The 14410-nt window shown below is 35.8% G+C and overlaps 1 protein-coding gene across 3 annotated transcripts; it reads left to right on the top strand.

Moving 5' to 3' along the window:
- Positions 1–272: 272 nt before the first annotated feature.
- LOC135783641 (CD48 antigen) lies at positions 273–13605 on the top strand. 3 transcript variants are annotated; one of them, XR_012335120.1, is made up of 5 exons: positions 273–470; positions 789–1100; positions 1558–1826; positions 8680–8796; positions 8897–13605. XR_012335120.1 is itself a non-coding variant. In XM_065294399.2 (5 exons), exons 1-5 carry the CDS (start codon positions 419–421, stop codon positions 8959–8961), a joined length of 672 nt encoding a protein of 223 aa, XP_065150471.1. In that variant the 5' UTR covers positions 273–418; the 3' UTR covers positions 8962–13605. The 3 variants fall into 3 exon arrangements, 2 of the variants coding, with proteins under 2 accessions (XP_065150471.1, XP_065150470.1); XM_065294399.2 differs by having other exon boundaries at positions 1705–1830; XM_065294398.2 differs by having other exon boundaries at positions 1558–1830.
- The last annotated feature ends 805 nt before the right edge of the window (positions 13606–14410 follow it).

Below are 14410 nucleotides of genomic sequence, written 5' to 3'. Positions count from 1 at the left end.
TTGCAGCTTTTTTAACACATTTGTTTCCTAGCAGCAGTCATGTTTCCTATCATGCCTGGTAGCAACATCAATATTTCAAGAAGGTTTATTTATTGCACATTGTAGAATCTGAATGTGTTTATTAACATGATTCATAAATAATTGCCACTGCCCATCTAATCAACAGACTGTTTTTGTTCGTCTAGCATATTCTAAGCATATTCTGAAAGTGAAGTTCCTTCCCACGTAACTTCCCCTCATAACGTCCTCGTCACAAGATACGTGATGCGGGGGAAACACATGTCTGCTGCCTTCACTTCTTCTTTCCTCCAGACAAGTTTAACACAGATAAGAACTTGGTTGACTGTTTTTTGTTTAGGAGGCCTAGAAAAGTTGACATCAACGAACTTGTTGATTTATGTTGAATAGCCAATGAGCAATGACTTCATGGAGAATAGCTGTGATAATCTTTACTGTGAGTATTCAACAAGGTGAGTTCACTGGCTTTCCAACTTTTACAGTTGATTGAAAAACAGAATTTTTATGAAGTGAATATAAGATTGTTTACCATGAGGATGTAGAATGTAAACATAATAATGTTATCATTTTAATAAACAATGTGTAAAACTTCAAATTTCTTTACAATATTAAGAAAGTTAAGCTTAAAAATGATTTTAGATTAACTGTATTCTACTTTGTTGGAAGCATGATATTTCCATTGTCTATAAAGTGACAGTTTTTCTTTTCACATACTGGAGGCACACATTTTAGTAACCAAGGTTAACTGACCTTATTTGCGTTTTTTGCAGTGTGGGGTGGAGATGAAATAACCGGTTATGCTGGCCAATCAGTTGTCTTAAAATCTGGCGTGGACACATCATGGAACCTCGCCAAAGTTGAATGGTCCATCTTAAAAAATACAACATATATAGCAACTCTGAGAGATGGCGTGTTGGCAGAAAACAGGTTTTGGAGATACAAGGGGCGCCTTGAGCTCAACAATAAAACAGGAGATTTAACTATTAAAAATGTGAGAATAGATGACAGCATGATATACACTGTGACCCTGGTAAACAAAAGTGAAACGCGGGAAGAGAAAAAATTTGATCTAACAGTCAAAGGTAAGGATTTTATAAATGTTCTTAAAGTCAAATTGAAACCCAATTTTCTAGAACATGCTGTTGGTCTGACATGATTTTCACTGTATGTTTTAAGATAAGAATGTTATTTTGTATTTAATCCACTTATTACTTGTTCCACATTTGAAATAATTTTTAAACTGATGTCACATGGTTTGCTTGGCAAATCATAGCCAAATCATTTTAAAATTTGCATAGTCCTCCATTATCGACTGCAAAGTCACATTTAGGTTTGTCTCCGTTCTAGTATGGTACACAAACTTTTTGTGAATAACAAAGTCCCACCCTATATTTTTTTTCTCATTGAATATTCAGTTTTACTTCGAATAACAAGGGTGGACTTTTAAGTATTTCCCTTAGTATCTTGTTAACCCATATTATTAAGAAAATGCTTTTTAATAAATTAACTTTATTGATATAATGCATGCTCTGTTTGCAGAACAACTCAAAAAGCCAAATATCTTACAAGTGTTCAGTTCCCTCAAGAAGGGGCAATGTCACTTCCTACTTATGTGTAATGCATCTGATGAAAATGCCAAGTTGTCCTGGACGCCTTTGAGTGGGCTCGATGTATACTATATTTCAGGATACACAGACATCACCAAGCCTATTCTTTGGATGGAATTCAGTGGCAACAGAAATGTGACCCTAAATTGCATTGCCTCCAGTGGTCAACAGACTGAGTCCAAGCAAATAACAGTGGGATGTGTAGGTGCGTCTCATCAAAAATAATAACTAAGAATGAGAATCTGAACTGAAAAATACAGTAGATTAAAGCCTAAGGTATTCCATTTTCCAGCTTCTGTTACATCTTACACACTTTCAAAGTCTGTTTCATTAAGTGCGGGTTCATACAGACGTTTTCAACATATACACACACACATAAGTGTATAAGTTCAGTTACAAAAATTGTCATCCACAGTCTCCGGGTTCTATTGATGGGGAAATTTACAGCATTCTTACTGTACACAAGATGTAACAGTGGGCAAAACAACCAAGTATACTTTAGGCTTTACTCTTGATTTCAGTCTTAAATATTGACTCACTTTAAAATAACTTTCTTAATAAAGGTGTTATAAATCTCTTTGACCCTTACGAAAATTAACCATGGTTTTACTACAGTTAAAACCAAAAAACATGGTTACTGTAGTTAAACCATGGTAACAAAATAACCATGGTTTTGATGATAGTAACAATACACCAAAAAAACATGGTTACTACACTTTTACCCAAATAAAACCATGGTTAATTAAGGGTTGCCGCCGGTTGTGGCTGGTAGGGCCAGTGGGGAAGTTTAATGCACTGTGTTGCATGCTTATTTTGTTTAAAAGCATGATTAATGTTTACAGGTACATGTCTACATGTCATACTAACAAGGAACTATGTTTCTAAACACACAAATTTACGATGTAGTCTGCAAATTTACACAAAAAAAAAAACTGGGTTCAGGAAACACTTAAATCGTTGAACTAGGTTCTGTTACTCAGCGTGCCCAAAATGGCTGGGAAAGTAGAATGAAGAAAATGGATGGATGGATCTGTATTAGAACATAGAAAACTACATAAAAGCTTTTGATAAATGTATTGTTTCTAAAAGTTACGGTATGTCATGATGTTTTGGTGTTCACCTCAGTACTCTATATTATGTATCCTACGGTTGAGTGTCCACTAGAGGCGCTTTTTCTTTGTTTCAATTATTCGGAGATTTGTAATGGAAATTTTTTCAGTGTGAACCTGCAAAACGTACCTGTAAAGTTAATTGTAGAACTTCGACCTAAGTATATAGCATTAACTAGTATATAGTGCTAACTCAGCAGTCACTACTTTGTTTTTGGCATTAACCATAAACATTTTCACCATTGTAATAATTTAATGTTGGGGTGCACATGACTGTAATGTCACAGTCGGTGTTATGTGTCACAGTCGGTGTTATGTTGAGATTGATGTTTTCCAGCTGTCTTTTGCATGCACAAGGTTTACATAAGAAGGAAAAAATTGTCTTTGAGGCTCACCAGGGGCGCTGTAAAGGGGGGAACAATGACGATTCTCGGGGCCTACGAGTAAGAGGGGGCCCAGAGAAGCCCCCAAAATTGTGGTGCTAAAAAAAATTTAATAGTAAAAATGATTAACTTTAAAGTATTCTATTTGCTGTTTCCTGGTATCAAATTTTTTTTATTTGTTTAGGAAACACAAACGTCCGTGGGCCCCTTTCCCCCCTCTCAATTATCATAAAATGGTTCAGTCCGCCCAAATTGTATAATCCAGGCAACACAGCTTGACTTCACTTATAGCACCGGCAGAATATTGACTTGACTGACAAGGAAGTGAAAATGCCTCAAAAATCTGGAAGTCAAAAACGGAAAGAGAAAAAAATCCGACATTATGTTACCCAATTTTTCACAAGAAAAGGTGGGTTTGTAAGTAGGCCTAAATTGTTAGTGGACTGCCCGCATGTGACAATGATCGTAGCCTACTGCACTTTTCTGTGCTTACGTGCACGCTTTGTACAAGAGCCCCCAGGTCTCTACGGTAGCATTTTTTGACAAGTAAGCACGTTTGAATAGAGCAGGCTGCAGCGGGTGCACGGCTTTGCCTCACAGGCAGCCGTTGTCGTCATCTTTGTACGAGGCTCCGCCAATCCGCCCACTTTCAGCACCCTGCTGCGGTCCACGCTGTTGCACCTGTCTTACAAGCATAAAAATCCTCTGCCAGCTACTGTACAAACTACTATCAGCTGTTTGTGAGGTTTCAGTGCATCTCTTGAAGATGATGTGGAGTTTTAAAGGTGACATAGAATGATTGAACGGGGTACTTATCCTTGTTCTGTGATGTGACATGTAGACAAAAATGTTTTTGTTTGGGTCTGTAATGCCTAGAAGCTTCCTAAAAAACCTCTCTCAGATATCTCTATTAGGGTGGGGGATTTTAAACAAGTGGTTTTGCACCTATTCGGCTCCCCCTACTGGCTTAACTTGCAATCTAATTACTGATTGGCTGACTTTGCTGCCACTCAAAAAATGTAGCCAATTATTTTAAAGTGGATGGGCAGTTAGATGCCTGTGATGTCATAAGCATCAGTTTTTCAGATTGGGCTGTTTTCTAGCTGACATTTCTAAAAGAGGAATTTCTATGAGACTGAGATGTTTAGCATGTTTAGCACTTTTTGTATGTTTGTAAATGCGGGTAAACTACCATTATTCAACAAAGACAAGGTAAAAATGGTTTTTCGTTCTCTGTCCCCTTTAATACTTTCACATTATCTGATTCAGACCGACTCCGCAAAACTCAATTTAAACTGCGCAAAATGACTGCCTGTGGAGTTAGAAATGATTAGAAATGATTATATTTCTGTTTTTATTCACACAATAAATATTTATACAACCCAAAACAGAAAAAGTTGGGACACTGTAGAAATTGTGAGTAAAAAAGGAATGGAATAATTTACAAATCTCATAAACTTATATTTTATTCACAGTAGAATATAGATAACATATCAAATGTTGAAAGTAAGATATTTTGAAATGTCATGCCAAATATTGGCTCATTTTGGATTTCATGAGAGCTACACATTCCAAAAAAAGTTGGGACAGGTAGCAATAAGAGGCCAGAAAAGTTAAATGTGCATATAAAGGAACAGCTGGAGGAGGACCAATGTTTGGGAATGGGAATGTTGTCCTATTCTTGTCTAATACAGACTTCTAGTTGCTCAACTGTCTTAGATCTTCTTTGTTGCATCTTTCGCTTTATGATGCACCAAATCTTTTCTTTGGGTGAAAGATCTGGACTGCAGGCTGGCCATTTCAGTACTCAGATCCTTCTTCTATGCAGTCTTGATGTTGTAATTGATGCACTATGTGGTCTGGCATTGTCATGTTGGAAAATGCAAGGTCTTCCCTGAAAGAGACGACGTCTGAATGGGATCATATGTATCTAGAACTTGGATAAACCTTTCAGCATTGATGGTGCCTTTCCAGATGTGTAAGCTGACCATGCCACACGCACTCATGCAACCCCAAACCATCAGAGATGCAGGCTTCTGAAAAGAGCGCTAATAACAACTTGGGTTGTCATTGTCCTCTTTAGTCCGGATGAAATGGCATCCCAGTTTTTCAAAAAGAACTTCAAATTTTGATTCGATGGACAACAGAACAGTTTTCCACTTTGCCAAAGTCCATTTTAAATGAGCCTTGCCCAGGGAAAACGCCTGTGCTTCTGGATCATGTTTAGATATGGCTTCTTTTTTGACCTACAGAGTTTTAGCTGGCAACAGCGAATGACACGGTGGATTGTGTTCACTGACAATGTGTTCTGGAAGTATTCCAGAGCCCATGTTGTGATTTCCATTACAGTAGCATTCCTGTATGTGATGCAGTGCCATCTAAGAGCCCGAAGATCACAGGCATCCGGTATGGTTTTCCGGTCTTGACCCTTACGCACAGAGATTGTTCCAGATTCTCTGAATCTTTGGATGATATTATGCACTGTAGATGATGATAACTTCAATCTCATTGCAATTTTTCTCTGAGAAACTCAGAAAACTATTTTTCGCCGCAGCATTGGGAGAATTGGTGATTCTCTGCCCATCTTGACCTCTGAGAGACACTGCCAATCTGAGAGGCTCTTTTTATACCCAATCATGTTGCCAATTGACCTAATAAGTTGCAAATTGGTCTTTCAACTGTTCCTTATTTGTACATTTAAATTTTCTGGCCTCTTATTGCTACCTGTCCCAACTTTTTTTGGAATGTGTAGCTCTCATGAAATCCAAAATGAGCCAATATTTGGCATGACATTTCAAAATATCTTACTTTCAACATTTGATATGTTATCTATATTCTACTGTGAATAAAATATAAGTTTATGAGATTTGTAAATTATTCCATTCCTTTTTTACTCACAATTTCTACAGTGTCCCAACTTTTTCTGTTTTGGGGTTGTACTAGTTTTAATGAAAATTCATGTAGTTTAAACAAAGTCAGGGAGCAGCAAGGCTTTATGATTTATTTAAACTAAGTTATTGACTATGCAAATTTAAAAACGGTCAAAATGACGCCTTGTTCGTTCTAGTGTTAAAGATAATTACCACAATGCAAAAAAGATTTTTAAGAAAAAAATTCTTAGTATTTAGTATCTTGTTTTCAGTAAGAAAATCTAAAATTTCTTAAATAAAGATGCTTTTTCATGATGAATTTTAAAAGTTTACAAAGCAGACACATATTAAAGGTACCATAGAAATTAAAACTGTTTACCTAGGTATAGATGAATAATGATATTGTGGGCCTCAGCGGCACTGCCAAGGATTCTGGGCCCCATGAAAAGAAACTTGACAGTGCCCCCAACACAGCTGAGACTTTTTAATATTAATTTACATAAAATCATGCGCTTTTATTGTATTTTGACTACCAATGGGGTGAGAAAATTTTACTTGAATTAAGTGTTTAAGAAAAAATAAATCTTATTTCACAAATTTTTTCTCACCACATCAGCTTGTTTTATGCACAAAATCACTTAAATGTAATATTTTTGGTCTAAAAACTAGAGTTATTTTCTTGGGTCGTTTTGCCTAAAAAGCATCTTAATTTAAGAATTTTTAGATATTTTTACTAAAAACAAGAAAAAAATACTAAGATTTTTTTTCTTGAAAATCATTTTTTGCAATGCATAAGTTTAAATGTTGCGGTTAAAATGACTGCTGGTGGCCGTTCTAGTGTTAAAAGTGCATGATAATGGAACTAAATTTTCTCCCCATGTTAGGTCAAGAAAATGCTGGAAAAAAAAAAATACACAGTTTTAGTTAAACATTCAACACTGCAAAAAATTACTTTCTTACTTAGTATTTTTGTCTTGTTTTCAGTCGAAATATCTAAAAATTCTTAAATTAAGATGTTTTTTCTTAATAAGCAAAATGACCTTAGTAAATGAATCTAGTTTTAAGAAAAATTAATATACAATTTAAGTGAAATTGTCCTTAAAACAAGCAAAATTATCTGCCAATGTGGTGAAAAAAAAATTGTGAAATAAGATTTTTTTTTCTTAAACACTTAAATCAAGTAAAATTTTCTCACCACATTGGTAGTCTGTGAAGTAGTGAGATCCCTCACGTCCTTCACCCTGCAAGCGACAGCACTGGCACACATACGCACACACAGATACATCCACACACACACACATACCCTTACTTACCCGTAGATGCCGCTCTTGGAGTTGCGGGTGCACACGCATTCCCAGTAGTGTTCAGTTTTCATCCAACATTCATACTTCCCCTCTGTTGTTTATACTGGATAAATCACACATACCCTTCGTCTATTTGTCTTGTTTTATTGTGAATTATTGTATTGTTTGTTGGTGTAATCGGGTTGCTGGCAGCTAGACGGGCGAACTCGAGCCATGGGAAGGCGATCGCTTATGACGTCATCAGTCAGCGCCGCGCCGGCGCAGTGAGCCAGAACCCGGTGAAACCATTTGTGTTTTTGTATAGGGGTGCCCAGAAATTGAGATTTGGAAGAGAGAACAATAATGGTTATGTTATTATTGTTTTGATCATTATTTATGATCAGGGGTTTGTTCTTTTGTTATGTTATTATTATGTTGGTATTATGTTGTTATTAAGTGATCTAAAAGTGGAAGATGAAGGAAATGTAATACCTACCTGGGCTATAATGAGGTAGCCCGAAAAAGGGGCGGAGTCTGGCATTTATAAGCTGCAGACAGACTCCAGTAGTCGAGCGAGCGTGCTACTGCGGTGCCGTGAGCAAAACCTACCTGTATATAGTGGATACTGAGAGTGACTGTAAATATATTTGTACAGTGATTAGCGTTTTTACCTAAGTTTATTTTGTTTATTATTTTTGTCATCGTTGTTTTGGTACTTTGGGTTATTTTTTTGGGGTCACTGTATATATATATATCTCACTGCTGGAATACTTTGGTGCATGTATAAATAAACACCACCTTACTCTGAAGAGTACTTAACGGGTTGAGCCATCATTTACCATCATTTTTGGAATCATTACACGTCCGATGGATCACATACCATAAAGCGCATGATTTTATGTAAATTAATATTAAAAAGTCTCAGCTGTGTTGGGGGCCCTGTCAAGTTTCTTTTCATGGGGCCCGGAATCCTTGGCATTGCCGCTGAGGCCCACAATATCATTATTCATCTATAACTAGGTAAACAGTTTTAATTTCTATGGTACCTTTAATATGTGTCTGCTTTGTAAATTAAAAAAATTCTGTGTCAAAGCAGAAAAAACTATTGCCTCTAGTAAACTTTCCATTGACAGATGCAGCATTATGTACCTGGAGCAACGTATTTGAGGTTACGCAGAAATGTAGGCAGTGGGCCTGTGTAGCCCCTATGTCTAGATTTAAACACCATGATTTGAATTTTACTCATGTAATATCATGTAAACCTTTAAACAATTTTATTGTTAGAGCAACTGAGTAAATAGAGACAAATTTACTAAAAGAGACTATATTTACTGTATACTGTAGATCTTACAACTAGACGAAGTGGTGGGTTTTTGGGTGTTTGAATTTTTTTCTTTTTCTTTGTCTAGAGGAGATCATAATGCCAGAACCTCACCGTTCATGCAGTTGTGCTTCCATGGTTTTTTGGGGGATTTTGTGTACAGCTGCTGTGATTATTCTCTGTGGTTTACTATATGCTAAAAAAGGTAAGCCAATAATATCTTGCAAACACTACAAATGTAGCCTGACAGATAGGTTCTTAAACATCTAATATTGTTTTAATAAACTATGATTTGTGTTTTCTAGATAAGTTGAAAGCTGCCTGGGTTGATGGTCCTCTCCATGTCTTTCAGTGTCTATTCAAATGTTAAAACCTATACTGCAAAAAAAAGTTTTTAAAATAAATTAATTATTAAAACATATATATATTTTAAATATATTTTAAAATATACAAAAAATGTTTTGGAATATGTTTAAAAAATAAAATTTTCACAAATATATTTTTGCCCATTTTTGTGTATTTTGAAATATATTTTAAATTTTAAATCAAGGGAAATATATTTACGTCACACTGAAAGAAACATGACAGGTTTAAAAAGGATAAAATTAACTACTAATTTTCAACTTCAAAATATATTTTATAAATTAGATTTAGCATATAATAATTACTTGTAAGCATATATTTGAAACATATTTTTGGCCAGAGAAATTATTATTTTTTGCACGCTTCATGCCAAACTAGGGCTGTCACTTTTGAGAAAAATCAAATTCGAACGGATTTCGAATATCATGCAATGTATCCAAATATATTCGAATATCTGGGCACCCCCCCCCCCCCGGCGCACATCAAAAACCCACCGTAATGGAGATTCAATCACAAAATTATTAACAGTGACAGTCATAAACTGGGCTGTCTGGATTACCTTTTTACTTAATGTTTGAAACAGCAGGTAATCAACGTATGAATACAAAACTTATATATGAAAAAACGATTCAGAACAGTTACAAACAATAACGTGACAACTAGGGATGTTAACCGATGACCGTTTGACCGATGGTTGACCGTATCAACGTTAACCGGTCAAAGTTGTCGGTTGTCGGTTAAAAAAAGGGATCTGTAAATTAGGCTATTATAGACAGTGGACTAAACGCTACTACAGTTAGTCATCTCTTTCTTTCCAAGATCTTTTTGTGTGAAGTGAACAAATCCCTCACACTCAGTTTTTCATAACTGGTCTGTTTGTACTTTATAAACCAATAAAAAAACATTTGGCGCGAGGTCACTGCGTTTGGTTTCGCATGCTCACAAGGTTTGCGAAAAGTAAATGCTACAGGCTATTTTTTGATAAATTCCTTTATTCGAATAGTAAATAAAATACAGCAATGAAATAATTAAAATTAAAGTCTCTCCTGGTTGTGTTCCAAATTATTAAAATTTATGTCTTTTAGGCTAACAGTAAAGTGCAGAGTAAGTTTTGTTTCTGTAAATCCTCAGCCATGATTTTTACCACTTTATTAAGTTTTGCTTTGTAGAAAGCATTTCTTTAAAGTGAATTTCGTTTTGTATAAATTGTATCTTAATTTTAATAAATGTTTCATCAACCAAATGCATGTATTTAATAAATAAAAAGCAAATATAGCAGAGTATATAATTACCGGTCCGTGCATGAAGGCGCCGGCACGGCGTGTTCACTTGCATTGCATTGTTAATTAGAACGCACCTCATCATAAATAAATAAAACTCAGCGTAGGCCTATTTGCCTCATACAAGCATTAAATATCTTTGCTGCATTTGTTCTAGAACAAACACAGTGCGAGACCTGCTTTGGCCGGTGCGTCTTTTACACATTCTGAAGGTGTCCGTTTAATCCATTGGTTTTATCGTGTTGCAGTCTATTAGGCAACATTCCGCATAAGATGGGTTTAGATTTGGAAATACATTACATCTACATTTCAGTGGTAACAGAAAAGGTGATGATGATCATCCTATGTCTTTATTATTACCCCAAACTAAAGCGCTGTCTCTTCGTAGCTGTCATTTTCTTAAATGAGCCGCGGCAATTTTCGAATGAGCTTCACAAACGCCTTTATTTTCAAGTTCAACGCGATCACCTAGTACCTAAACTATTTCGAAACTAAGCACGGCGCCGCGTTTGCGGGACTTATGTTTCGCGCTGTAGGGGATTTAAAAAGTGTTGTGAGGTCTGTGTGTGTGTGTGAGCCGGAGGCAGAGCGCAGAGAGATGCGAGTTGCGATATTGCAGGCGCGGCTCGAAATGGCTGTTATTTTAAATAGCATAGTTTAAACTAATAGGCCTATCGGTTAACCGGTTTCAACCGGCTAATGAGGCTCGGTGGCCGGTCAAGAAAATTTTTCGTTTTCGCCATCCCTAGTGACAACTTAAACAGCAGCAGGAGTATAGGAGCCCAAACGGAATTCGCGCCCGCAGATTTCGGCAGAAAACTCTGCGGAATTCTGCGGATTTAATGCCCGTCATTGACAAGCACACATATCCCGCGCTTGAGCGTGTTTGTGAGAAGTAATCTCATTGACAACAAGCACACATACATAGCCTATCCTGCGCGTTTGTGAGCCGTCAGTGACAAGTACTTTAACCCTGCGCGTGCTGTTTGCTTGCCCGTTTTCAATGATAGAGAGCACAAACCCTTTGATACTTGAGATGAAATTAAACTTACCGCTGAGTTAAGCAGATCTCACTTGACTCTGTCGTCTATGTGACGTGCGAAAGTCAGCACATGATCATTTCAAATCCGTTTACAACACAAATGCTGTTGTTGTTTAATATAAAGTTTACATTGCGTTGTAAAAATGATGAAATCTTCATACATGCTAATTTCATTATGCGAACGTATTAACCCACGTTTTTTATTCTGCTATAATGTTTAACACTTATAGCAGTGTTAAATATGTCATTTTACATACAAACTATAATTCTATCTTGACATGCACATTAGGTTCATGTTGGTCCAATTTGATTCCCTCTCTTGCGCACAGTTGCCGTCGTCGGTCTCACTCTGAGCCTCCTTCCTATTACGAGGTGTTACTGTAAAAAATGCGCTACATATGGCATTTAAAAAACCGGATGGTTTATTTATAATTCGAATACGGATATTTCACGTCATGTTCGAATGCATATTCGAATATCGAATAAAAAGTGACAGCCCTATGCCAAACATAACATTCTGATAGACATGACGCATTTACTTCCCGCGCTGTTTACGGACATTTCTCTCCACATGCAGCTTGAAGTCGAACGCACGTAAATTGATCTCTTCACCAGAGTTAATTAAAACAGTTTACTATCTATTTGCCACTCAGATAGTTTAACCTAAAATAACATCATATTTGTCCAAAATCATTAACATTTCATATAGGCTGCTAGCGCATATTTTGCATCTGTAATTAGACTCTGACTACGCTCATGCTATTGAATGTCCACTTCCGGGGAGATGTCCTACATGCGGCCCAGCGCTTCTCGCCCGGTGTGCGACCTCCTATAGACATTATTGTTGCTTTAGACGCAGGTTTCGACTCTTTTCACCTACAGTTCAGTTTTTACTCATCTAATGCAATGTTGTTTGGTCAAGAGCAACTACAGGATTGTCAGCGTTTGCCCCAGAAGTAAAAACAACAAAAATATGTATCATAGACATAGTCATAACCCGTCATTGTTTACAGCACAACATCGACCTCACAGCATGGCACTTTCTGACAGTTTACTGCTATTTTGGTACCGATCTGTGAATGATATCTTACTGTTAAAAGACGTAACCACATTTACATGCACACTCATTATGGGATTTTGGTAATATTGTGAAAAACTTTATGTAAGTAAATTAATATGGTGGACAGTATATGTGAGTTCATAATTTATGCTCTGCATTGGGCTACGTGTAAATAATAAGCACAATTACAGTATTAGCAAATAATCAGATAATAAAAACTGCATGTGAACTTTCTTACTTAATATTTTTGTCTTATTTTCAGTACAAATATCAAAAAATTCTTAAATCAAGATGCTTTTCTTGATGAGCAAAATGACCTAAGAAAATAAGTATTTTAACAACAAGCAAAAATATATTATTTCTTGAATTAAGTGTTTAAGAAAAAAGTCAACTTATTTCAAGATTTTTTTTTATCTTATTGGCAGATTTATTTGCTTGATTGAAGACCAAATTTACTTTTTGTCTAAAAACTAGACTTCTTTTCTTAATATAAGATTTTTTATATTTGTACTAAAAACATCAAAAACGTTATGTTACTACCTTTGATTTATGCAGCAAATGTACTTCTTTCAATGTGATATTAAATGATGGAAAAGTGACTCCTCCAACAAAGCACTTACGATCTATCGAGAGAAGATAACCATCTTAATTGTTCTGGAGAACGATTCGTTTTTTACCATTGCTCTTCTTGTGAGTGATGTTCATCAAAGTTCAGGATCTTATTTTAATAAAGACGATGCACAGCCTTTTGGAGTTGATCGACTACAAGGTACTTTCAAACTCTGTGCAAACAATGAGAAAAAGGATTTTCGTCTGTTTAAAACAGCAAATCATGAGAAACTTGTATGGGATTTGCGCTCAAAGCCCAAAGGATACCTTATGGGACATTTAAACCTCAGAAGCGTTGCCTCAAAAATAGACCAACTGGAACAGCTACTTACAAACTCGGAACTTTGATTTGCTTTGCTTGTCAGAAACGTGGCTTACAGAAACATCACCAAACACTGCATATCTGGTCCCGGGATATAAAGTCTTCAGAAAGGATTGAAAATTTGGAAAAGGTGGTGGACTGCTTATGTATGTGAAGGACTGCATTAAATGTAAGGAAATTGAATTCAGTACTTTAGTGGATATATATATATATTGCTGTAACAATTGTTTTATCACCATGTATGACATTTACTGTAGTGGGCATATAGACCCACTATTTTCTATGATCAACTGTGAAATATTTTGAAGGCGTTTGATCGAAATAAAGAGTAAATTTTGGTTGAGACTAATATAAACTGGAATGACGTGCACTGCGATCAGATATGTCTTGTCTGCAAGTGTTAATTTTTCACAAAATAGAGTATCGCGAGTAACTCATTTAAATTTCAGTAATTGTAACTGCGTTACTTGATTTAAAAAAAAAACTTTTGTTACATGTGCGTTACTTGATTAAAAAAAAAACTTTTGTTACATGTGCATTACCGATAAAAGTAGTGGAATTACAGTAACGGAATTACTTTGTAACAAGTTACTCCCATCACTGTTTTTAACACAACTTGTGTTGTCCCTTTCATTTATTTTAACATGAAATAACACCTTAAATGGCATAACACACCAGGTGAGTCATGCATCAATTTTTTTAAGGGGGCACAGTGTGCACAGTTCACAGAAATTTGTGCATACACAGACATCAAACGAAATATTATCCATGGCAGTTACATTTCTAACAGTCTGAGCGCCCGCCTTCTTGCAAAAACCTCCAAAATAAAAGTGTTGACTTACTTTTATATCAAATACTATTCAAACGGAATAATGACATATTGGCATCCTATTTATATCTGAAACGGCATGTTTTGTTTATTTACGTTTTGTTTAATGACTTGTTTAATTGTGTCATTAATGCATTTTGCACAAAAACTGCATTATCCTATTAATGTAATTTTAAATCCATAAAGTACAACGAAAATGACAAGCTATAGCCACGTGATTGATTTTAATGTTCAATAATGATAAAAAACAAAAAAAGTAAAAAAAAAAGTTTTTAAAAAATGATTAGAGGAATGGATTTTTGCATTAAATTTTA

The sequence above is a fragment of the Paramisgurnus dabryanus genome, chromosome 2, assembly GCF_030506205.2.
Source record: "Paramisgurnus dabryanus chromosome 2, PD_genome_1.1, whole genome shotgun sequence".
Classification (NCBI taxonomy): Eukaryota; Metazoa; Chordata; class Actinopteri; order Cypriniformes; family Cobitidae; genus Paramisgurnus; species Paramisgurnus dabryanus.
The sequence above is the reverse complement of the archived record's forward strand: the minus strand, read 5'-3'. Positions and strand labels throughout refer to the sequence as shown.

What these genes read in the sequence shown, in the direction of transcription:
- LOC135783641 (XM_065294398.2), top strand. Translation starts at nt 419, where the DNA reads ATGACTTCATGGAGAATAGCTGTGATAATCTTTACTGTGAGTATTCAA. An exon ending in TACTGTGAGTATTCAACAAG is followed by an intron (nt 471 to 788) that starts GTGAGTTCACTG and finishes CGTTTTTTGCAG; the next exon opens with TGTGGGGTGGAGATGAAATA. An exon ending in ATTTGATCTAACAGTCAAAG is followed by an intron (nt 1,101 to 1,557) that starts GTAAGGATTTTA and finishes CTCTGTTTGCAG; the next exon opens with AACAACTCAAAAAGCCAAAT.